The following is a 26607-nucleotide window of genomic DNA, read 5'->3' as shown; positions in this document are numbered from 1 at the left end:
ATGACCTTTCATATTTTACTAAGGTACAATCACATCTTTAAAAAGACAAGTGAGAAAGAAACATACTGAAACTCTACCTTCTCAGAGACGGTGTCTATCCACGGCTAAATTCACGTGCACTTTCGGAAACCAGCTGGATTCATGATGCACCAGCAGGTTACTACAGGCTTATCTGTGTATTTGCATATTCAGGTCAGGCCGCTCAGATGGTTGTGTCTGGTTTCCTTCAGCAGTGACGAGCTCCAGCAAAGCAGATGCTACAAGATTCTACAGCTGGGCTGAAGATGACTAAAGCTTTAACTATAGGAACTTCAAATGACTCTTCACCCAGGATCTCAGGTGTGCTCTGGCTTTCTGGTCCCATGCAAGGTTACAGTCTTCTTAGAGCGGGACCTGTCTTAAAAGTGGGCAGCCTGGCAGGCTAACCTGCCCCAGTGTAAACACATCCATCGCAACACCAGCCAGAACCTGCAATAAGCAGGAGCAAACAGCCCCTGGCAGTGGCCCATCACAGTAACGCTGTTCATTACATCAGGCTGAAGGGAAAACCTCAAGAATCACTCCAAAGGCCCAGTATTAAAGGAGTGTCAGAAAGTAAGCTCTTGCTTTTAGAAACTCTATGAAAGCCATACATCCAGAGGGCCTGGAGGTCTCCAATTTTTCTGTCAGAAATTTTGTCAGGTAGAAAGGAAAAAAGACATTAAGCCACTGTCCCCAATTAGTAGGTATCTGGACAAAACAGACATGTGGTGTGTGTCCTCCTTGTTACCTCACTGTGATGCATCTCCTAGGCATTCATGATCAGTAGCACTTGTTTCTGTCTGGGAAATCCCAAAGAGAAATTTTGGTATTAGGAATGTCCTTTGCAATACAGACATAATGAGCTATTTATTAATCCAGGTGAAATACATGGCACAATATAAGAATGACTGGTTAGCTTGAAAACCTGTTTTTCCACACCGTATCACAATAACCTTGTAATCCAACTGCAGAAGAGATAAAATAATTTAGAAGTAGTGGGCTTGCTATATTTCATTAATTTGGTTATGTGGAAGAGAAACTTATAATGAGTTTTCAAAATAAAATATACGGTCTAAGAAAAAGTAACACAAGAATCAGAAATCAAAAAATCTCAGTGCCACAGAGACTTTACCATGGTCATACAGAAACCCAGCAGTCTCACACATAAGTATATGATGATCTAAAATAATTTATATGTGAACTTAACTATCGGAATTCATAGAATTTCATTTGCAGATGAGTATAAGTTTTTTGTAGCACAAAGACACAGCCCTGTTAAGGAAAATTTGTGTATATATTTTTGCAGCTATATAAAATTTCACTGACTTTGGTTTAGCCCTAAATAGTTGTAGAAAGTTCTATTGCTGTGAATATCTGACTCTTACTGGAGGCTCGGTTCCCTAATATCAGCTTAATAAAAGCACATATAAAGAGCATATTTACACACATTAACATATATACATACATACATACATATATGCATTGAAGACTACAAAAACCTGCTTCTTCCTTGCATAACATTTTTTGGTGAATGGTAAAACACTCTGGACCAGATTTTAAGGTTACGTTACAACTTGGCAACTCCCTCCACTGCACTCAGCACGTGCTCTTTTTCCACAAAGAAGAGGTTACCACACGTACTCACTGCCTGAAACTGAGTTCTCAGAGTAAAGTTACTCCGCCCACTGAAACATCATTCTTGTTTAAAGAGTGTTAACGACATTGGTTTTTAAAGTCATATTCTGAAGTGACTTGAACAGAGCACTCTTTAAATAATACACCCTGCTAGATTGAAAAGTTGAATTAAAATTTTTTCTAATCTCCAGTTATTCATCAGCACCTTTTCAGACAAGAAAACTTGATTTGTTATTTCCAAAAAACTACATTTCTTACAAATCACTAATGACTTCCTCTGTGCACTTTAGAGAGGCCTGATTTTCAGAAGATGTTAAGTATCCCTGTTTTGACATCCAAAACTCTTTCACAGAATGAGGCCACTATCTAGAAAACCTTCCCTATAGCAGAAGCATATAATGCTTCAAATACACAAGATGAATATTCTAAAAACTGAACTTCCACAAAGGAGTAACCACCTTCAGAAAACATTTCCCCAGTGGTCAATCAGAAGCGTCTGTCAAGTGGTGGAGCCCACCGCTACACATGGGAAGGAAATATCGTTCTTGCAAACAGTGGTCCACGGGCAAATACCTGTAATACAGTTTAACCAAACCGCTTGTTTTCCCGGAAAAAATGAACTCCCTTTAAAAATGCATGATTTGGTGGAGGAGGTAAAATATGTTGATAATTTTTTGACAACAAAAAAAGCAATCCTTTGGCTTTTTGTGGCTAGATTCAGCTCTGCTGTGTTACCTTTAAACCTAGCGACAGGCTGGAATGGATGCAAGTTGACCAGAGAAACTGTGGCTTTCAAATTTAGTAAAACGTGTATGATGCAGTATCCAAAAGGAGATTTGGACAAAGCAGGTAGGAATCATGTCAGCCAACACATCTTCCCAGCTCCAGCCCTTGGTCTCTGGGTTTCACAGTCCTGGCCATCTCAGGCAAGTAACATTTGCAAGCTGAATGGCCCATTGTAGAAGCTGAAGGTGGCCTAATGCATTACTTCCTGCAATCCTCCCAGTAATTAAAATATATGAGCAGTTCCCTTCATTTAGAAACCAGATATTTTCTTCACTAACTTTTCCTTAACTCACATAACATTTCTCAAATCTTTGCCACATAAAGTACCATAATACTACTATATTATAAGAATTGGCATATCGATTTCATATTTGGTGAACACCACGCGTTATTTTCCTCATGAAAATATGATTAGAGGTTACACTAAACACATTTGCTTACCCATCATGACCAATGATGCCATTATTCAGGACTAATCATGTCTGGGAACTGTATAACTGAGAAAGGCTGGAGGTTAGATGCTGTGAGAGCAGCAGCACTGGGAGAATTCCTAGGTGACCTCGAAAGAAACCCCACTCGCTTGGTGTGTTCTGGGTAAAAGGGATATGTGAGATGTGGGTCCTAGTAAGCTATAGCACTTTGTTAACACTACTTGTTCTTTATTTTGTTTCCTTTTTGGCAGGGAATTGCAGTTCTGGCTAGTTCCTTGTGATGCCCTTCCCCAAGCGCATCCAGTGAGTACTGCAAACTAAGAGTTTGCAAACTTGGAGTTACTGCAAACTAGGAGCTTCATTTTCTGTATTGTTCAAAATTAAGCAGCTCAGTAATGGCCAGAACGCTTTTCCGCAGGGGCCCAGTAACCTCAGACAGCAGGGGAAGTTACAAGGAGCTCCTCGATCAGGTCTAGGGCTTGTGAAACTTCCTCTCTTTGGCGTGCAAGATGCCACTTAAGGTAAAAGAGTAGCAATGATTTATATGATTTCACATGCATATGGAAGTGAGATTCTGTACAGCCCCATCGCATTCTAATACATTGATGGGTTTTGTTCCTTCCAAAAACATTCTCTAACTTTTTTTAAATTTAAAAAGAGAATTAATGATAAAATATGAAATTGGCTACAAAAACATCCTTTTAGTCCACACTCAGCTTACAAATCTCTGAACAAATTTTTGTTTATCCCAGAAGCATGTTCTTCATGAAGACTGCACTCCATATTTAATAATCTTTACTGCATACCTAATAAATCATATATTTAAATGAACTGCCAACATCAACATGCGTTCCACTAGCACAAAAAGGAGAGACAAATCTGCATGTTGTTGGCAGCATAGAGTGGGTTGGATGACAGTGAGTGATGAATGAATATATCAACGTGGGGGATGATTTGGCCCCCTTAAAAATTGTAGAATAACTAAGAATGAGACGGTTTGATTGTCATGTCAATTCATTACAAACAGATTTTTAACACTTTTTGATACATTTTCTTTGCATCTGAGTTGGAATGGATTAAAATTGGAAGTGTAACATCAGGCCGTGTTCTTGTCTCAGCTATAAATGAGTTCCACATTAAGACTCCTCTCTTCACCAAGCTTATTTGTGTATCTGCAAGAGTAGTGGCAGAAGCACCAACGTACCTCAGGCAAAAGAGCCTGTGTGTCTATCAACGTTTGGGTGACTGGCTTATAAAAGGTTCATTGGAACACTGCGCCCTGAAGCACATGAAGGTACCATTCACATTAGCCAATTCAGGACTCACTGTGCAACAAAGTACTGAGAAAATCCATAAATAAATGTTGTTCTCTAGACATCATTCACATATAATCCCTTTCCAGATGTATATAGAACAAATGATTTTCCATATCTCAAAGCCCTGCAAAAAATGTGGCCATTCAAAGCATACCTACATTGTCAGGTTATTTCGTGGTGGGCTACTGGAAGCCAGCGTCTAGCATTAATAGTATTTGGATCCAGTACTAAAATCCTATTACTGATGCTGTAAAAGTGATAATCCAGTTGGGAGTTATCAGATAAAAACCACAAACTTGCTACCAATAAATCAGTGGATAAATTCCATGATTTAGGCCATATCTCTGCCCTCCCTACACTACGCCCTCATGACAAACACCTTCCTAGGAAGCCAGCTACCTAATCTATAGGATCTGCCTTTATCTACAACATAACCACCCTCGCTTCTCCTTACCCACATAATGGAAACTACAGAGAAAAGCCCTCGGGGGATTACAGCTTCTTAAAGCAAACTTGTCAGTTTTAATTCAGATTAGGTGCCTGCATAACACAAACACAAATCAGGAAGGAACCAAATCAGCTCCTTTCAGATGTTGCTAATTCACATGCAGTAATTTGCTTGGGCATCTGCATTTAACATTCATACGGATTCCTTCCACAGATAACGTAATACAGGTAATGAGATGGTCATCTATAAATATACATAGATATATGTATCTCAGCATACACACATATATGTATCACATGATATACATATTTTAATATATATATATTTCAAATGGTTAATGTAGGCAGTTCTCAATAAATGGACTGATAGAATTGATGCCTGATGGAGAATTCCACCATTCTCGGTCAGTATGTCAGCACAGTACATATGCCTATATATATGTATTTACCCATGTACATCCACATACACTTAAGGTACATATGCATCATATATGCGTAACAGAGCATACGAATCTATGTATAGCATTTGAGAAATGATGTGACAAACATCAGACATATTGCATTAAGTGCGTAGCTGGCAACAGCCTTTGGTTTGGCCTCACAAATCTTTTCCTTTTCTAAGCTACACACTTCATATCTGGATCATGTGGAAGCATCTTACCTTGCTTCCATTTTCTCTTGCCTCCCGTTCCATCTTGAGATCAGAAATTAGGAGAGTCTTGTATTTGTTCTTTCCATTACTGCTGTGATCATCTAGTCTGTATTCTGAAGTCAGCTGAGCAGAGAGGGGACTGTCACTCAGGTTCAGAGGCTGCTCATCCTGCTCCAGATTTGTTTTGCCATTACTGTTGGTTTCTGCCATCTCCCTGCAGTGTGTTCCCCCTGAAGCATTGGAACTGTGTCCCACGGTCTCATTGCCATTAAAACTCTCTGCGGCTGAATCATCTATTAAAAAATATATATTTTCAGTCACATGCCACATCATCATCTCTGTCCAGTTCAAACAAAATTTATACCTTCACCATGTTTTTCAAAATAGAATGAAAATGGTTTATATTACCAGCACCAGTACATTTCTGCAAAACGGGCACACACACTTCTCCACATTTTCTAGTAAAAACTTCATGTAAATCCATAAAATATTACTATTTAAGGCTGACACCTTAGTGCCACTGTGTACACAAAAGGTAAATATCACAAAGGATTTTCAGGGACAAAGTCTACCTTAATCCACCTGTCTGTCCCTATGTCTGTGGAGCTATTCTGGTTCTTACACCATTATTCCTGCACTACTGCATACGTCTGAAACCAGAGATGCATATGGTACTGAGAGAGAACCTAGCTGTCCGGTGTTAAGGGTGCAGAGCAGCACATGTCACATCCGTAAACATCCCCTCGCACAGGCACAATGTAGATACACCTGGTGGGTTCACTGCTGGCACTAAAGACTACACTGGAAAAGCTGCCTCCAGAAACAAAGACCCTCTCTTTCTTTTCTCCAGGTGCCCGTTCACTTTGCTCATTCCTTGTGTATCATAATATATCGGAAAATACTGCGCAATAAAGGATTAAATTATCAACCTGAAAGTTCTATCTGAAAACTCTGGAAAACTCTCTTGCTGTCAGCTCTAAGATGTTACAGATGAAAGGTGTGATTAATATGTGTCTTCACATGCTTATGGGTTTGCGCATCCTATTCTGAATCTACTCTGTAACAGGATGGGTTGGAAGGGACCTCTGGAGATGTTAGTCAGCACTGGAATTTGCCACCTGTGCTACTGCTCAGCCTTTCTTTACTTCTAAACAATCTCTTGGCCAATAGCCTCAACAGTAAAACAATTCATCATTCAGTTGATTAAATGGTGGAAGAATTTGCCCCCCAATTCCCTTAGTTCTTGTTCTCTAAAGCACCTCTTTTTTTAGCGACTTACATGGTGCAAACACCTGCCCAGGGCTCTACAAGCCTGTGCTTATCACAGACAGTGAAAGTGGAAACAAAACTGGGGGGTTAGCAACCAGGAGCGTGTACAGATGGAAACGGACCTTAATATATTAGTACCTCAATACAGCATCTGCTTTCAAGCCCTTCTAAACAACTTCCATGGAAAAGAAACAAACACATTTATATACACGTGGAATTCAAAAAACCACCAGGACACATTCTCTAAAGGATGTGCTCAGAAATACTCATGCTTGAAACGAAGTGATTAATCAAACTGTTGACTCTCCATCATTAACACAGTGAAAAACAACCATTCACCACCCTCAGATCAGAATTTTAAAAAGCAAAGAAAATATTGCATAAACGGGTAATAATCTAATCGAACTAAGTACTTAGAGACCTCTAGACAAGCCAGCACACGTCCGTGGCTTGCCTGCTGTACTCATCCAATACTTTCATGTCATAAAGGATACAGGACTGGGCATGCATTCTGAACATTTTTTTTTAAACTGTTTTGTTCTATAAACCTATAACAAAAAAATTTGCTTTCATGATAAAAATCATAATTTAAATGCTTTTGTTTAAAGAACATTTTTTGGTTTTACAAAACGCTTTATAATTGCTGGCTGCGATAAAAAATAAAGCTGTATTTTGGTATGCACCACTTTAACATTACCTCTTACAAATATGAATATACAATAAAAGACATAATATCCCTAAAATAAGATTTTTCAGTGTGTACACCAACCCAACTTGCAACAGAGCAATGCAAAGTGTTCTGATTTAAAAACCTGGGACTGCTTGAGGATTTCAGCTCCATAAATTAATACGGTAAGAGGGATTTATCTTTAATAAACTTTCTATCATGCCCTCAGATGTATGTCTTACAGGGCATAACACATTAAAAAAGGTTAAAATTCTAAATGCAGTTTCAGAAAAAAATATGTATTTTATTATTCTGAACTAAAAACCTTAAAATTCTGTGCCCAGAGATAGATGAAGGATCAACCAAGTCCAAAGCAAGGCTGTTAATTTTGGTCTGTAATCATAAGCAATAATGCTTTTATGTCTCTTCCCTCCATGCCCACACCCCCGTCTGTACGATGCCTGGTTGACAACTAAAACCTACACGTGTGACAATGATTGCAGAAGAAAAACAAGAGATTTTTTTAATATTTGTTATAAATCGTAGCATGAGAATTTTTTCAACGGTTAAGGAATGTGATCAAGCATTATAATACTTTGAAACAATAATACAGTACTTACAGGATTGAGGATTTGCTTAGCAATAGCTTAGTTACTTGGTGGTAAAGCTCGGTGTCTACTATAAAGTCAAATACCTGCTTTTACAGTCATTTAACCTTGCTTGTGAGAAACGGGAACTACTGTCTGTCAGGGTAACGTTCAGGAGAACAGCCACAATGGCTGTAAATCACACTTTTGCCAAGTAAATATAAATATGTATTGCCATAAAAAAAGATCAAGAGAAATAGTGGTTTACACTAGTGATTCCTTACAGATGTCACCAGGGTACCTACATTACAAGATTTAGCACATTTCTCAGCCCAGGACAGCTTGTCTGGTTTCGCCAAGAATAAGACTACTCCAAAGCAAGAGTTTCTGAGGTATCAAGAAAAAACGGGTTTGGAGAAAAAGGCAGGAGAGTCTGGCCCAGGAGGCAGCCACATCCCCAACACCTCCTGGTCCTACTCGAGGCCACTGGGTCGAGCTGCCCCACTCCTGAGCCCACAGGGAATGCAAGCAGTCATGGCCACCAGCACCTCCCCTTGCCAGGGACCACACAGAGGCAAGACCCACCCTGGTCCAGCACAAAGCAAACCCTGATGCCCTCCCTGGGCTCGCTTCCACACCACCACCATTTTTTTTAAGCTGAAAAGGGGGGTCTGAGTGCAAAACATGCACCAGCTGGTGCCTCGTGTATGCAGAGATCCTCCTCCAGGGATTTAAGAGAAAGACTCGGTGAAAGACTCCAAGAGCAGAGAGCAGGTACCTCTGGAATGGGCAGCACAGCAAGGCTTGGGCAGGGATTTCTCACTCTCAGACTGATAGTTCTTAAACCTCCTGATGACAAGACCCCCTTCTCCTGCCTTACACAGAGCTCCATACTGATCCTCTGCGCTGACCAACATCCTTTGGGCACCTTCAGTTCAAGCATTCTCCGTGTTAGGGGTAATTCTCAAAACACAAACTGCAGTATCTGTCCTGCTCGAGTTAGTTTCTTACTATTCATTGCATTGCATTAGAGTTTTCAGCTCATCCTTCTAGATCACCTTAAGGCCAACTAGACACAAAGTGACACCAGCTTTGGCTTTGCACACTTGAGGAGTCCAGGCTCCCACCTGAAAAATTTCCAGGCTCATTGAAGTCATGACTGGGTTAGCTTCTCCCTCTGCTTTTGAAGGAAACTTGGAAAAGGTGGAAGGAAAGACCATGCCATAGAAAGCCTAAGCAAACAGATGCTCCAAATGTAAGTTCTGAAGAGCTGTTGCATCCTTCGCTTCAGTTATCTGCCACAGACATTTGCATTGTTATGGCCTAAACCTCTGCCAAAACCTGCCTTCTCAGTATTTAACACCCTGGATTCTGCAAGGCAATTTCCATGACAGTTGATAGTTTAAGGGTGCTCTGATTTAGAGCAGGAAACTAGGTCTTAATTTACGGGATTATGTTCTCCTACATTATGAATGGGAAAACAACATGTGTTGCTAGAATTAGAGATTCTTCTGTTACAGGTTCAAATACAGTTCTTCCACCCAGAAAGAACCGTCTTCAGACCAGGCATGTCAAATGCTCCGCACTGTTCTCAGTAAGAGCCTTTTTTAAAAGCAAGTAAGTTGAAGTGCGCACCAAATCTGGCTGGAATAACAAGTCCCTCAAACACCAGTTTTCTGAGAGCACGAATTTAAGATGTAAGTGTCATTGAAGTACTGTGAATCTCAAACCAAGGTACGTTTACATGACATGTCTCCTTGAGAGAAAAATCTCCAGATGTTTTAAAGGATCTCTTGCCTTACTCTTAGCAATCAATTTCTTGCTATAAATCACCCAGATTTTTCATATTCCTTGCAGGTAAGTTGGGAAGGAGTCAACAAGCTGTTCTATATAAAGACAGATCTCTGAATAAATCCCCTCCATCTCTCAAATTAATTCTCAGGCTAGAATTCAACTAATATTTAGAGTATGCTTGAAGAGTTTACACAGCTGAGATCTCAGCTACCTGAAACTTCCTGCATATTTTACTAGTCCGTAGTCCATAGCATTGGCCTTCAGCTCTAACAGCTGTAGTGTGGCACAGTCCTACAACCCTACAGCCATGCGGAAGCACAGATCTGCTGAAAGGACAGACGTGGTGATGGGTCAGGGAGCTAAGGAAACCTCTCTCATTAACACCAAGAACGAAACAAGAGCTCCACGATACCAAAGCGGCTCTAACACAGCTCCCTTTTTTTGCCATGAAGCAAGGCAGATATCCTGCCTAGGAAGCAGAGAAAAAATAAGGGAAAGGCAACTAACCTTACAGCACCTTTGGCTCTTTTGAGACATTCTGACTACGTAAGGGTGTCCCACAAGCCAAAACCATTCCTGGCGATAATGAGTCTGACTAATCACATCAAATGAACAAGGCAATTCCTGGGGCCGTTTGTTCGTTCTGCCCTAAGACGTGGAGATGGAGAGGACCACATATGCAGCCCAGATGAGCTCTGATGCCTGCAGACTGCAGGGTAGCACACACAGGTTAAACGAACACTTTGAGTGGGTTGTCTGTCAGCAGCACACCTCCGAGAGCAGCAGTTACTGTAAGGTGGTAACTGCTCTTTCTAAAAGGGGGAGACTGGATGTGAAGGAGCTGGGTGGGATGAGAGACTGAAGCTGCTGGCTGTGCGAGTGCAGGCTGTCATAAACCTCATTCCTAAAGACTGCCAGTCACAGCCCTCTATGATGAAAGGCATTTTCATCTCTCTGGGCTGGACACCTCATGGCCAGGTCTTGCTAACCACCACCTTTCACTCTCAGCAATCTGATTCACTTGAACGAGGTCACTTGCGAGAGACAGTGGTGCAGACCAAAGAGTGACAGACGCCAGACCAGTTTTGAGTGACAAAGCTGTTCTCTTTAACCTTTGGCTTCAATACTGCACATGTTCTATTTTTTTTTCCTATGTTAAAATACAACTTTAATGAAAATAATATGCTACATAAGCAAACATTTAAAACAAAGTTAGTTCCATTCCTCCTGTAATTCCACAAACCCAAGGCATATTAGCAAACCTTCCTAACTGAAGCTATCAAAAAAAAAAAAATGCTCTACTAGTAGCAACTGACAGCAGGCAGTTTGGGAGAGGAACACCATGAATCAGACAAAAGGTGGTGTAGCGTGCTGACTCACAGAAACTTCAACAGTACGATATAATTAGAGACTTTTCTAAATGAACTGATAAAAAGGCAAGGTCACATTTCCCTCCCACCACTTTGCACAAGGACCGTTTAATACCAATTTGTCACAGTTATGTGTTCGGTTATGGTTCATTTACATCACAAGTCATGCTTCAAGCGCAAGTTCAACACATAACTTAAAAGCCAGTCAACATCAACTATATCTGTTCATCTTCTCCATTCTCTTTCACATTATGATAAAGAACAGGGGTTGAATTAATGGCAGTGCAACTGTGATTTCAGACCCTCTACTATTCCCCATTTCATAAAGCATAAGAACGGCCATAGTTGGTCAGATCAAAAATCCATTTAGTCCAGCATCCTACCTCCAGCAGTGGCTATTAGGAGATGTTTAGGGAAGAGAATAAGGCAAGCCTATACAATTCTTCCTTCTATGGCTCACTGAGCCCTTAATAATTTTCAGCTCAAGGTCCTTCTGAGATGGATGTGGTTTCTAGTAACATACTGATGCTCAGCAGATTTCTTTTCCATGCAAATATCCGGTCTTTCTTTGAACCTGTGTAAACCTCAAGCACCTTCCTCTGCTCCTCCAAAAAGTTACTGCCACTACTTCTGATTCCACTAAAATGTCACTATCATGTCAAGGAGACAAGGAACAGGAATTAAGAGGTGAGCAAGAGCCTTCCCGGAGGCCAGAGCGGGATGATGTGCACAGAGCTTTGTCCCTTCACTTGCAGTGAGGCTGCATTTCCTCCATTACAAGAATACGTATTAATTGTCCTCTTCAGCTAACCTCACAACAATTTATCTTTCTCCTTTTGATACATGTAGCTTTCCTGATGTGGCTGGCATCTGTGAATTCGGCTATGGAACTCACTGCACTGAAACCGGAACGTCCATCAGTGCCAGTGTAATGCCAATCAATGAATCCCTCGCTGTTGTTTTCAGTGGTGAAGGAATAGCAAACATTTAAACTTCATATGATCACTGACTGCGTGTTTATGACAAGAAAAAGGAACGCAGCATACTAAAAGACTAATCCTCAACACTGTCAGCACGAGTACAGCAAATTTGATATGCACATACACACACAGGGGAATCAGCATTACCCAGGCTGTAAAACTCATTTTGTTATTAAACAAACCCCCCAGTAATTCACAATTCTTCCATGGATAAAAATCTCTTCTTGTTAGAGGCACAGAACAGGCAGGTACTTTATTCAATTATAACATTAAAAACAGAAGAGTGAATAACTGCCACTCTGTGACATCAGCAACTTTCAGAAAAATGATACTGCCCTGTCAGTCACAGTCTTAGAGAAGGGCTCATTAATAAACCCCCATGAGTGACTGCATGCTTACTTTGGCTGCACAGCTACTGTCCCTGCTTATACACGAGGAGATGAAGCAGAATGGCTATTAGGAGAGTTCTGCACACGTAAATAACCAATTGAACACATCACTGGGTGCACAGTGAAGTCTCGTCATCACCACGCATCTTGTTTGTACTCATGATTTGGCATTTCTGCTTCAAAAGACATAGCCCTCACTGTCTGGAGAGGAAAAATCTCTGGGTTTCCCTTTACTCTGCAGAAACCTCCAGGGCACTTTCTGTGGCAAAGGCTCTATTCAGCAGAAAACCTGCAATTCCAGAAGTTTTTATGCTGCGTTTAGGACATTTGACAGGCAAAACGTGGTCTGGCATTGAGAACGCGTCTTAGAGTCCATCTCTGGACAAGCACTGCAGGAACAAGTTATCAGCCCAATAACATGAGTGATGCCAGAGGTATTTGCCTTGCGCTCGTCCCAGACAGGCCTCCAGACAGGTTTACTGATATAAAGCTGGGAACTGAGAAGGGCTGGGAGACAGGCAAGCAAGCAGGACACGGGACAGACTAACTCTGACTTCTGCGATTCACTAAAGTTCCAGCCACGTACAGAACATACCAGCAACAAAGATGTTTGAGGCTGCAACATGTTAGGATCAGTAAAGTAAAAAGAGCTAACCTAGGGGATCGTACCCTCTGCTCTTTCTTGCCCAGCGTGGAAGAGGCTTATGCTGCTCTGGCCAAGGGCTGCTGGGGGCAGCAGCAGCTACTGTCATTCCTGGCAGTAAGAAGAACCCGGTGCTGTGTCAGCAACAGACCAAAGAATAACACCTAGATGCACGTTTGGTGCCTAAACATCAATTCAAAAGGGGCTGAACGGAATCGTGTTAAACTGCTCTGCCCCTCGGACCTAGTGCATGCGTGTGATGTTATATTTTACTTTATCGGGATCTTCCAGAGGACAAAATCAAAGAGGAAAGATGAAGCTGGAGTCAGTAGAGGAAATTCTCTGCAGACTGGATCTCTAATACTGGCATTTTTAATAAAGCCCTTTAAAGTCTAAAATTCAGCCTATCAGCTTTAGTGTGCTGAGCGGGCACACACAGCAACACCAGGCTGTACTTCCTCCAGGAAGGGTGAAGCCCTGAGCACGAGCAGGACAAGTGATCGCTTGACAGCTCCGCGCCCTCTCAGCAAAGTGCCGCCCGCTCCTCCATAAAGGCAGCGCGGCTATAGAAAGGCTCCTTATACCTCCTCCATCAGTAAACCTGGGGGAGAAAGGGGGCAGAACCCTCCAGAGCAAACAGAAACGGCTGCTCTGCGCTTCACATGGCCTTAGCAACACCGAACCCAAACGCTGACTTGGGCCCCCAAACTTTACAGCACAAATGGCTGCACTTGTCTGTCTGCTACATTCCTAGCGGAAAACTGAGCAGAAGTTTCCTCTTGAAATACAAAAATGTCACGTGTTAATATTTTACCTATCACTAGAAGACTACAATGATGTAAAAGTAAGAAAAAAAAATCTAACACACCCAAATAAAGAGAGAATTGGGAAATGATATCTATACATGCCCAAATGTAGGTAAACTAAGAGTTCTGCTGAAGATCAACAGACACAGTCGTTATATCTAAGCTTTATTGTAGAACCATTCTCAACAAGGCTTGCAAGTATTCTTTCATTTACATTTGTAATGTATACGCAGTCTCAGAAGCTATAAAGTTGCTATTTAGGTGCATAAAACAAAGAGTAACTAAGCTCAAAATGTCCTGTCAGCCCAATATTTTGTGTATCTCTGTAATAATGAAAATAGTTTAACTGAGTTGAAAGCATAACTCTCAGTAACAGTATTTCTGCAAATAGCTCAGACTCATTTGACCCTTCATCAGGAAATCTATAGGTCAGGATTTCAAAATGACAAGGCTTTTTCTTTTTTTTTAACAAAGAAAACTATAGTTTAAAGACTTGTATCTTTCAAATTAAAGCTCTTTTTATTGTTATATATATAGGACATGAAAAATGCTTAATAACCAGAAGTGAAAACATTCCCAACCATTCTCAAAAACTTTTTTTCTCGTTTTCACTTGACAATGTTGGTAAAATCAACTGGTTTTTGCAAGATTTGCTTTTCACTCTAGAACAATTCTGTCACATCCTTTCCAATCAATTCCCTTCACTGACATCAACATACAGGAAAATCACCTAACTCAGTAGAGGGTAAAATCAGTGCCTCTAATATTCGCATACTGAAATTCAGTTTAAAAATAGTTTTAAAATAGTTTTAAAAACTGGGAAGAACTAGAAGAAAAGTATGTGAAATATGGAGTAGGATCTTACAGCTGTTGTACTTCACTGCAGTTCTAGCACTATCAACAGGGAACTGAAACTGCCTCGGTACAGGAGGAAAGCAGACGGGAGCGAACCAGAGAAGTCAGAAGACTAAAGATGCGAACTGAGGACTCCATTAGGATCGCTGCTTCCTTGTTTAATGGCTGTGTTGTAATCAACGTTTTTGCTGAGACAGAGTCTCAGTGACTCAAGTGCAGGATTCTGATAAACTGTAAGTTTAGAAATTCCATGAAGAACTCCAGAGCTTGGAAAGCTGCTATTACAAAATTGAGCAAATAAGCACGTTTGAGGGATATAAATTACACGTTCCTTTTCAATTTACTTTGTTTTTATTCTGTCACTTTAAAATGCTTATGGATGACCATGGCAGCAGGTACATTAGTGTTTCCTGATTTGAGCGTGCTTTGGGGTGACTACAGTGAGCGGTATCCTCAATGCTTGAGTGAAAACTGTATTATAGGCATGAAACAAAAGGGAGAAAAATAAACAGTGCTCATGATTGGCCCCCCTCACGTAGTGCATGCCAAACCTGCCATGAGAGATGTACGGGCATTATCACATGCAAGACATTAGAATCAGCTTGGAAGGTGTTGTTAACTGTTGTCAGTTAATATTTCTCCCTACTGAAAAATTGCACAGCCCAAGAGAGCAGAATCCTGGATCATCTGATATAAATCTGGTTGGAGATAGAAATTTTGGTTCGCAGATTTGCAAACTCTATCCACAAACATCCATGATTTGATGCCTTTGCCACCACCTGATACTGGGTGGTATCAGGCAGAACCTAGCACATTTCTCACGGGGTATTTATACACAGCAAGGTCTCTTCTGCCTTCACTTAAAAAATCACCGCTTTTAAATTCCAGCTGCCTCGCAGCCTACAGATAGACATGTTGGCTTCCAATCTGACTGGCAAAATTAAAAACATTGTCTCTCTCTTTCAGAAATTAGTTTTGGCAAATATCATAGAATCATGGAATCACAGAATGGTTTGGGTTGGAAGGGACCTTCAAAGGTCATCTAGTCCAATCCCCTACCCCACTCCCAACCCTGCAGTAGGCAGAGACATCTTCAGCTAGATCAGGTTGCCCAGAGTCTCATCCAACCTGACCTCAAAGGTTTCCAGGGATGGGGCATCCACCACCTCTCTGGGCAATCTCTTCCACGGTCTCACCACCCTCATTGTAAATTTCTTCCTTAAATCTAGTCTAAATTTCCCCTCTTTTAGTTTAAAACCATCACCCCTTGCCCTATCACAACAGGCCCTGATAAAAAGACCACTCAGCTTACTGTCATCTGCAGACTTGCTGAGTGCACTTGATCCCACTATATCACTGATGAAGATATTAAACAGCACTGGTCCCAGTACAGACCCCCGAGGAACACCACTTGTCACCTATCTCCATCGAGCTCCATCAAGCTGTTGACCACTACTCTCTGAATGCAATCATCCAGCCAATTCCTCATCCACCAAACAGTCCTCCTATCAATTCCATATCTCGCCAATTTAGAGAGAAGGATGTTGTGGGGTACCATGTCAAAGGCCTCACAGAAGTCCAGATAGATGACATCCATAGCTCTTCCCTTGTCTACCTATGTGGACACTTCATCATAAAAGGCCACTAGGTTGGTCAGGCACACTCTTGGTGAAGCTATGCTGGCTGTTTTGAATCACCTCCTTGTCCTCCATGTGACTGGGCAGAGCTTCAAGAAGCATCTGTTCCGTGGACTTCCCTGGCACAGAGGGAAGGCTGACAGGTCACTAGTTCCCAGGGTCCTCCTTTCTACCTGCTTAAAAACACATGCAGTGTTTCCCTTTTTCCAGTCGCCAGGGACTGGTACTTGACTGCCAGGACTTTTCATGGAGAGCGGCTTGGCAGCTACATCAGCCAATTCCCTCAGGACTCTGGGATGCATGTGATCAGGCCCCATACACTTATGTATGTTCAGGTTCTTCAGGTAGGCACGAACCCAATCATCTCTTACAGTGGGAGGGACTTTTGCCCCCCAGTCTCTGTCTTGCAGTCTGTCAACTCAGGAGGTATGAAAAGAGAGGGTTCTGATGAACACTGAGTCTGCTGCCCCGGGAGGCAGGAAGGCAGCAGACTCCCCTGAGGAGGAGTTTGCCCTCTGGCCCCCTCAGAAGGGAATTGCCTACAACTGTAACTCATCTTTTCTTCCTCGTGGAGGTGGTCATGATATGGGGGGTAGGCCTTTCTGACCTTGGCGACACCTTTGATGTAGATGGACTGTCATCCACATCTTCCACTGTCCAGCATTCCACATCCAGACCCTCATACCTGTGGTACAGAGGTACCTGGGAGGGAGAGGTGGGCAAGGGGGGAGTCTGACTGTCACCCCGAGCATAGACTTGCTTCCATTTACTTCTTCCATTTTCAAAAATTATTTTCGGCACAGACAAAGTCAATAAATTCTTTTACAACTCCCAAAATACAGCTGAGCATTTGGTCACATATCATCTAAAAATAGACTAGAATTAAGATGTATCTGATGACAAAAAAGAATGATTTTGCTAGATGGCCTGTCAGCACAATATCTCTGGCATACCAAGTAACTATGATTCCATGCCCAGAAACTTCACAAAGCCCAAAGGATCTGATAGATAGTTCTGGCATATCCACTGCTATTCCTCACCAGAGCTGTGGCCCTGAAATCCTCGCTGCCAAGCCACCTGACTAAGCAACGCATCTCTCGTTGCGAACTTTCCCTCCCACTGCAATGCAGTGGACTGCGCGTGGGTGGGGAACAGAGCAAGTATGAGAGCACTGAACAAAAGGGTAAATGAAATATGGGAAAGCTTGACAACTACATGCACTTGAAAACTTCTGCATGAAGGCTCTCATCTTACAGTTCCTTTCCGAGAAGCTAATGCCAAGAGAAATAGTAGGAGTTCTCGGACATAACACTATTTTAGTAACTTTCAAAATTTTTCTTCTTATTAGAGGCTGAAACAACAATTGAAACATCACTGAGAGCTAGCGTCACAATCAGATTGCTCAACAAGGCCAGAAAGTAGATCAAACAGAACACCACGTGTCAGAGAGAATCCATGAATGCTTTGCAGGTCTTTGCAGACTGGAGAGATTTCTTAAGAAGTAAAATAGCTGGTCCCATGTTTCTAAACCACTTCTGGTAGCCCAGCACGAGCCAGCAAATGGGACAGTCCACACGCAGAATATTTGCTTATTGTGCTTTTCCTGCGCTATACAGTGTTGATGAGGTACCATTACCAGTGAAATTTAGCAACATTTTAACCACACTCCACCAGTCCTATTCTCACTAAAATTCCAACAACTACTTACGTACAGATTGTTGTTAAAGGTCAGAGCCTAGAAAGGGGAAAAAAAAAAAAAAACATATCAAAGAGCCTAATGGAAACACCTGCTTGACCTCCTTATAATATGAGACTGGCTGGGAACGAAGGGCAGCATAAAACGGTGAGAAATGACCATTCCCTGAGCTGGGCCACCAGACCTGTGTGTGGAAACCAGCAGGCTGCTCCCGGGCAACAAACCTGACAATGTTCTCAACGTTGATGATGTTGCAAAGCCAGCTAGGGGAGGAAGGGGGAGTCCAGAGCAAGAGCACTCACTGAAATGCTTGGGTTTATTTTAAATAACAAAGTAAAGCACAATGACACTGCAAAATCTGCTATATAATTTGTTTTCCCTTTCAAATCTGTAAACAAGATTATTTGGCCCACGATACACTTTGTATTTGGAACAGCTCGTCATTGTATAGCTACTTTAACCTAACCGAAATGCTCATTAGAAACAGAAACAGCTGTATGGCAAACAGCTGTATAGCAAACCTGTCCCAAATCTTCCAGAAGTTGGAAAACACAAAAATGTGTTTGCAAAAAACAATGAAGAGAATGAGCAATACTTGCTGATAGTAATCTTCCTGCTTAAAGAAACTGCAAATGTCCATCAAAGAACAGAATCCTGGGAAATCCTTTCAAATCCCAGTTCATTGCTTTGTAATTCGTAGCATCACCTGCATAAACTGATCACCTTCCTACCTAAATTACCATTAGGTACCAGTTCTGAAAGGACTCTGTTTTCCAGAAGCTGAGTTTAAAAATTCTAGAGGCAGAAGATGGATTTGAAGACAGGTTTGAGAATAGAGTAAGATTACTTCTGGGTGGAAAGTTGTTACCACTGGATCAAGCAGAAAAGCTATACGTGCTGCAAAAGGAAACACATGGTATCAATCCTCATCATGAGCAGAACGTTATTTATAATAACTCTTACAATCTTCACGGGCTGTTATCTTTTATATCCAGTGTAAAAGCAAACAATAATACTGATACTCAACGCATGAAATGCCTAGTGTGTCCTCTTTCACAGAACACCAGCAGGCTTTTCCTTCCTGCAACTGCAAATAACTGCCGTCAGAAGCAATAATACAACCAATGCAACCCAAAAAAACAACCTAAGCGAAAGCTAGCAGTGGTAAATACCACCATCATTTTATTAATTGCACTTCAAACACAAACTTGGGTGGGAAAGTTTGTTGCTGACGGCACCTAGAAGTGCTCCAGGTATGACAGCTTCTGGGACTGTTCCTTATTCCGCATACAAGGATCGACAGCAGCTTCAGAGCTGAGTACTGAACTGGCCCAAAAGTTACAAAGCAACCTGGGTAAAGCATAATTTTACTGTCCCTGATGAAGTCAGTGTGACAGAATCCAACATACAGAGAAATACTGACACAAACGGATGGATCATACTATATGTGTCAGTTCAGGCACTTAGAGAAATTTCAGCAGTCCAAGCACAGAAATGGTCACCATCTTTGATTCTCCAACACATGGGCAAAAACATTTTGGAGGACTCAAAGGACAGTCTTTCTGAAACAAAAACTCTCTCTATTACCCTGTGTCGAACACAGCAGCTCCAACAGAGGAGCTTTTAGAAGGCAGTCTAGGGATACTGTCTTCCTCTCTAGAAAAGTTTGTAACAGCTCAAAGATATTCTTGGCATTCCCCTTTAGGCAAGCAGATGAACACAGTTTTTCAAGGTCCTGACCCTGTCTCCCCAGTGTTAGCTGAAGTCCCAGAACAGAGGGGTACAGAGCAGTGCCTCTCTCCTGTTGTATACACATTGGCAGAGCAAAGGAGAGAAAATTGCACCTAGATGGAGAAAGAAGTTACCAATGACGCAGAAAACACCTAAATTCAAGTCACTGCATGATTCAGATCAGAGGTGTGAACCTGTGTCTCTCAGACCTAGGAAAACTATTTTTGTTTTGGACTTTTGGTCCAGAATCTTTCAGGCTGAACTCAAGAAGCCTTTGAAGATTAAAATTTTGTCAGAACTGCTTTAACTTCAACATTATCTTCTTCTGTTGAAGAATACCTGAGACAGCTCTAATTTGAACCGTCTCTAACAAATGGCAAAAACCACTTGACAAACGTGGTGAAAATCACTGGCGCGGAGTCCCTTTTATGGAGACGTCAACACCCAATTCTCAAGCAGTCTTTTTTCCCCAAATGCATTTCTTTTTAGCTTTGTCACTGAAATCTGGAGTTTCCTACACTTCGAGTCCCTGCCAAACTCAACACCACAGCTGCTGCTGCAGGAAACTGGGATAAAGTACAGGGAGTAGAGGCTGAGCTTTAGTATCAGAAGGGGACTTACACTGACAGCACATCTGCAGACAGCAAAAGGACTGGTACTGTTAGTGCAATTCCTACATCATCCGGTAACCACAATACGAGCCATTAAAAACAATCTTCAGTAGTTTATGTAGTAGTAAAGAGCAGAATAGAAGGGTGTTAGTGAATATCGTGATGCTCTTGCCCTTGGACTTGAATATCCAAACCAGTTTGATCAGATCCCACCTGGCTTGCTGCTGGCTGAAAGCATTCACAAATCACAAATGCAATCAACATTGCTGCTGTTGTTGCCATCAACCCACACATGCAGCAGTCGCCTTCTCCTCAGCGTGCTTCAGAAAACAATTTCAAGCGTAATGACTAAGGAAATGACAAACTCAAAATGACTGATTATCCACCTAAAGACAGGCCATTAAAGGGGTCCACACCAGGAGACAACAGCTAATCTATTGTCAAGAATAAATCTGCAATGAGAAATTTAAAATGCACCATACGTGAAAAGATTGATCACTCAAATCTTGAGCTCACAGTTATTCTCCTAACCACTGTAGAACTCCAGGTAGACTCTTCTAGAAACAGAATGACAAAAACTCTGGATTTTCACTGTACAACTTTCTACTACAACTGCAGTTTCAATATTATTGATATGATTAACATCTCATATTTTGACATTTGGAACCTAAAATAAACCTCAGCATTGCCCTAAAGGATGCATGTCCACCACTTGTGCTCTCGGTAGCCACCTGCTGTCATGGCCCTGCAGATGACCTCTGGAGAAGACTGAAAAATTCAGTGTGCCACAGCTAACAGCACACAAAACTAGAATAATGGAGCCGCAACAAGAACAATTCCACTCCTTTTAGTGTTAGCGCTGCCAGCCTGACAGCACAGCATCTCAACTACCACTAGAAACAGAGAACTTGCCCAGGAAAACTTGGTTTCTCCCCCTTTGTATTTTGTCCTGCTAAAAATTAACGTTGCTGGTTTGCCTAGCTCTTCGGCTAATATGAAGAACCCATTATGCAGGAAGCCACAAAGCCAGCAGCACAGCACAGAGAGCACACGTCTTAATTAACTACAGCTACAAAGCTGGCCAGAAGAACATCACACACAGGGCTGAAATCTACCTTTGGATGACCCTAATCTCACGTGAGTCAACAGGAGCCGGCGTGCGCAGCCTGGGAAATAGTTTAGCCCATTAACTTCACGCAATTTACATACAATTAGTGGCTTCAGAGTTTTATTTGTGAGGAGAAAAGGAAGATAAAGGAGGTTTAAAATAATCAAAATATTCCCATGTGGCTGGCTATGACTGTTTCAAATCAGGGCAAACTGTCAATTCAAAAGATATTTTTTAAATCCTTGCAGATTTGTTTAAACAAAAGAAAAATACAAATATTAATCAAAATATTTGAGCTTATGTTTAAAGACAAACAAAATCTCAATAGATTTAATCATCCTGTTTCAAGTGAAGATACACTTCTTTCATTGAGGGCAACTTCTGCCACCTTAAAATTGGCCATTTATAATCTCTTTGGAAACAGAATCACAGAGTCATCTGGTTGGAAGAGACTTTTAAGATCATCGAGTCCAGCTGTTCACCCTGCACTGCCAGGGTCCCTAAACCATGTCCCTCAGCACCAAATCCACACATCTGTTAAACACTTCCAGGGATGGGGACTCCACCATCCCCCTGGGCAGCCTGTTCCAGTGCTTAATGACCCTCTGTGTAAAGAAGTTCTTCCTGATATCCAACCTAAATTTCCCCTGATGCAACTTAAGGCCATTTCCATTCATCCTGTTATTTGTAACATGGGAGAAGAGACATGGCACATATACATATATTTTAAAGGAATTAAAGTGGCAGAGATGTCTGAGGAAACAGAATGCCTTGCAATTAAGATAAACTATAATCACTATTACTGTTTTCTTAGTAAAACGTGAAGAACGAGTGTCTGGTATGGAGAGAGACATAAGTTACGTGTAAAGTTTATGTATAGTATAAGTTTGTGGTGTCTAGTTTTGATTTAATGAGAATACCAGCAGCAAGATTTTTGCTGGGACAGAAAAGTGATGATTTTATCATGCCGGTGGATGTTAAAAGAGAGCTTGGTTGTGTGGGGCGCACTGTACCCTCCTGGAAACGCTGAACATCTCACCTATTTTACCCTGAAAGAGTACCTCAGTGAAAGAGGGACAAGTGGTTAGTCATGAACTCCAAATGGAGGTGGTAGGCAGAAGCTGTACAAGTTTTGGGGGTTATTTTTGCAACAGTGAGAAATGTTTCAAGGAAAGACAGTGACACACTATAAACTACATTTTTCTGATTGGTATCATAATTCAAAACCTCTTCCTGCTTACTTTTATGCATGAAGCAGACCATCAGAGAGCACTACATTAGTTCAACGTCCAGCCAGCAGACAGACTGGGCGCTGGGACACAGCAGCACAGGGGGAAGGCAGGTCAGGCAGAGGGCAGCACCCACGGGGAGCAGGAACGCCGGGCAGAAGCAGAACGAGGAGAAAAGCCTGGGCAGAGGGGTGACCCACCACTCCGGGGAAGCCAACAGTTCTCACAACAGGAGAATGCCATAGAGAAGCTCCGGCAAAGCATGCTGCACCTATTATTTTTAGAGCTTAGGAACTCTGACTTTTTTCTCTATAGCAAGCGGGGTCACCTTTGCATTTTAGTTCCCGGTGACTGAAGAAAATAGATTTTATTTAATCGAAACCTCCCTCAAGTTTGGAGGCCTGGACTCCTGAGTGTGAGCAGTCCCTACCAACTAACTGCACCTGCCCGTGCGCAGTACAGTCCCACTGCTGCAAGGACTGTTCACATCCTTTTCTCCAAAGAGAATGCAACAGGGGTTATGGGGTTGAGGGCACGCTTTGAACAAAACTTGGAGCAACTTCCTAAAACCATACATTTTGCAGATGACAAAAAAACCTGAGACAATGTTTGAACAGTCAGAATTATTCCATATACAAGTTAAATGCTGGAGGAAAAAAAGGGAAGCAAATCATGATCTTGAGATAAAAAAAACCCAACTTCTGGGTTATACACACAAGATATAACATTTGTGCGGTTAACCATCTACATTTTTCTAAAAGGTGTAAACAGCTGTGTTAAAGACAGCCTCACAGAAAGGTGGTGAAAATTTACTACAAATTCTCTGACAAATAATTCCTTGTGTTGTTTTACCACAGAAGGGACTTTTTAATCCGTAATTTAATTTGATGGATAAGGAACAATAATTTCTTAGTGCTCTTTCTCATGAAAAACACTTATCTGATGCATTTTCTCTTACGCCGATCACTTGTGTGGATTCCCTGTCACCCATACATCTACCACAGATTCAAGAGCCAGCCTAAATAATGGCTTAAAGCTCCCAATACCTTTTGTGTTTACTTCTATAGTCCTCCACCTAATAAATGTACACTGGCTACTGAGGTTTTTAACCACAAAGACGACAGATGCTTCCTTTGATTATCAATGCTCCTACTACGTGGTAAACCAGCCAAAAAAAAAAAAAAACAAAAAAGGAAGTTTTGAGGGAAGACCGCTCTTACACTAACCAGTCTGGAGCTTATGTGTGACTCTTTCTGAGCTGCTCTGGGAGGGAGGGGGAAAAAACAACTGTCCCTGCACTACCTGTTCCATGGGGAAAGGCAACACAGCGTTCTTTCATCGCATCGGATAAGATGCTTTTCCTTTTTACTCTATAGACACACACAGAAATGCAACGTATGCTGTTTCTTTAAGCAGACTGTGTGTTCATCAGGTTTTTGCAACAGCAAACATTTTAGACAGTAGAAAAATACCTATCCTTCAAGGTGAAAACAGCTCTTCCTTGGTGTTACATGAATCACTAACGGGCCTCGTTAAAACAAAGACCCCATTTGTCTGCATATGCATGTATGTATTGCAGAAACACACAATTTAAACACGTAAAACACATAGGCATAACAGATCTAAGTTAGAGAATATTGCTATGTATTAAATAACCGTTAAAGTTATTTTTTGATTAAAAATTTGACAAAGCATGCATATTAAAAATGTAAAAATACATAAGCTGGATGTATAAACCTCTGAAAACAATTAGTTTAGGAAAAGCTGACAGTAACAAAAAGCAGATAGTTAAAATCTTACTGCAAACAGTCTAGTTAATAGATGTTTCAGACACCCAGCTTTAAAAGTGAAATACAGGACCATATCAAAGAAAGCCAGAGCATTAAAATAACTAGAAATGGAATAGCTAGAACACTCTCTGTTTAACTCCACCAGCAAGAAAACAAACACACATTTCACATGCTGCATCGTCACACACCACCTTAATTTAGCTACAGCAAACTGAGGTTTCCTCAAAGAAAAGCTTGTCCTAGGACTATACCTTTAAAAAGCTCATGTTTTTTTTCTGTTTGGGCTTTAACATGAAGAAAAAACAAGATAAAATCAGGAGTTGTCAATTTTCATGCTTAATTTGATAGTTCAGCACTTTTGCAGCTGAGTTTGCAGCACACACAGATCGCTTTCCTCACACTTTTCCCGCTTATTTTTCAGCACACAGGAATTCTTAAGCACGCCGTACAGTGCATGCACAATTTGTAAAGCATGCTCATTGTCACTTGTTCAGCTTTATGCACCAAATGAGACATGCCTCAGGTTTCTAGGTGCACATCTCACCATGATGTTTTAAAATTTTATCACCTAGTTTCCAGGGAACTGAGGCTTTGAATCTATATTTGAAATACCACCTGAACGGGCGAAACATATTGGTATTCCACACACAGCCTCCTGCTGTCATTCCACTGTTGGCATGGGACAGTCTTCACCAAGACTTAGAAAACCTCATTCAATATTCCTCTCTGGAGGATCTGACACTTACTGTGAATTCTGCTCTTCAACTTAAATACCAGTGTCTGTGGCAGGCCAATTCTATCATTGCAGATACAGCATCCCTCAGGCGAGGTCCAACCTTTCTCTTGCAGTGCACCCAGGGATTAGCTTGACTTCCCCTAAATTCTCTCCAGTGCACAGTACGAGCTAATCTTTCCTGTAGGAAGCAGGAGATGGGGTTGCCATGACAACAGAGCACATTCTAGCAGTGGGACCACTGAGATGAGCTGAAAAGACGACAGTGAAACATGCACTCAGCCTTCCTCCGGGGCTACGGGCTTCTTCCTCCAGGATTTAATTCCCCTGTAAGTTTACTGACAGGCTCAGGGGTTGATTAGCTATGTATTTTGCTACAGGGGGATTTACCAGTTAAGAATATGGCCGAGAGATCATAGCTTTATTTAATGAAACTGCCATCCTGCTTACGTTATATTGCCGATTTTTGTAAGCAGCATGGCTGCTTTTAAACGCTGCTTGTTTGTACACGTTAGTCCTGCACTTATCCACGCTAACATCTCACTGCAAGGAAGAGAAAGAAATGAAGTCACAAGCTGAGTCCTGCGCTTCATCTTTGGTTTTCCAGCATATTAGCCATGCGGTCTTCCTGTAATGCTTTTACACTCACACACATACATGCACACAAAGAGCACAGTCTAACATCTGTGTTTCAAGCTCAAAGGTTTCTGCTGATGGGGGAGGGGATACTCAGAAAAGCAAATCACAGCGGCCACGTGTCTTACATAAACGACAAAACAGCCACAATAAGCTTCGGGAGCCCTGTTCATCAGGCAAAAGAAAATTCAGTAATCCATACTGCAAATATCAGCTATTTACTGCCCCAGAATCTGTCTGGATTCTACTGCTTTAAACATTTTTCTTTTCAATGATAATAATAGAAAGCTTTCATAGTCCCCGCTTTTCAATTATTTACACGTTTTTAATTGTTCAATCAAATTTTCATGCAAAGGGTTTTTTCTTTGTGTTTCAATTTCTCTTACAAAACCACACAACACATTATTGTGGTAAATTCCTGGAGGCTGGAGCATGACTCTGTCTTCTCCTGTTATTTCAGACACAAGCATATCTCAGTGAGCTTTCACATTAAAGAAGCAGCAACTGAGAATGTAAGGCCAGGCTCTAACCATGTTTTTAACCATCTGATGCACAGAACAGATTCCTTCCTCCTTTGTGCCTTTGCCCTCAAGCACGTAACGTGTGTGGCTACACACCTGACACCCCATCAGCAGGTAAGATACACCAGTCCCCTCAGCACCCACAATGGCTTGACCTGTCTAATGGCACTAAAAGAGCTGTGGATGAATCAAATCTACACCGTCTGAATCCACTTCTCTCTCTGGAATTTTTAAAAGAAAAGAACCTCCATGATGGTCTCTGATGCA

The 26607-nt window shown here is 41.6% G+C and overlaps 1 protein-coding gene across 3 annotated transcripts in view; it reads right to left on the bottom strand.

The window, feature by feature from the left end:
• Positions 1-26607, bottom strand: part of NOL4 (nucleolar protein 4) — a 148498-nt gene that overhangs the window by 68835 nt on the left and 53056 nt on the right. For all 3 annotated transcript variants that reach the window (XM_010133202.1, XM_010133203.1, XM_010133204.1), the window contains exon 5: positions 5298-5581. In XM_010133202.1, the coding sequence (XP_010131504.1) occupies positions 5298-5581 (284 nt within the window). The remainder of the gene's footprint in view (positions 1-5297; positions 5582-26607) is intronic.

Source organism: Buceros rhinoceros, unplaced genomic scaffold (assembly GCF_000710305.1).
Source record: "Buceros rhinoceros silvestris isolate BGI_N320 unplaced genomic scaffold, ASM71030v1 scaffold1693, whole genome shotgun sequence".
NCBI lineage: Eukaryota > Metazoa > Chordata > Aves > Bucerotiformes > Bucerotidae > Buceros > Buceros rhinoceros.
This window is presented reverse-complemented; position numbering and strand designations above follow the sequence as displayed.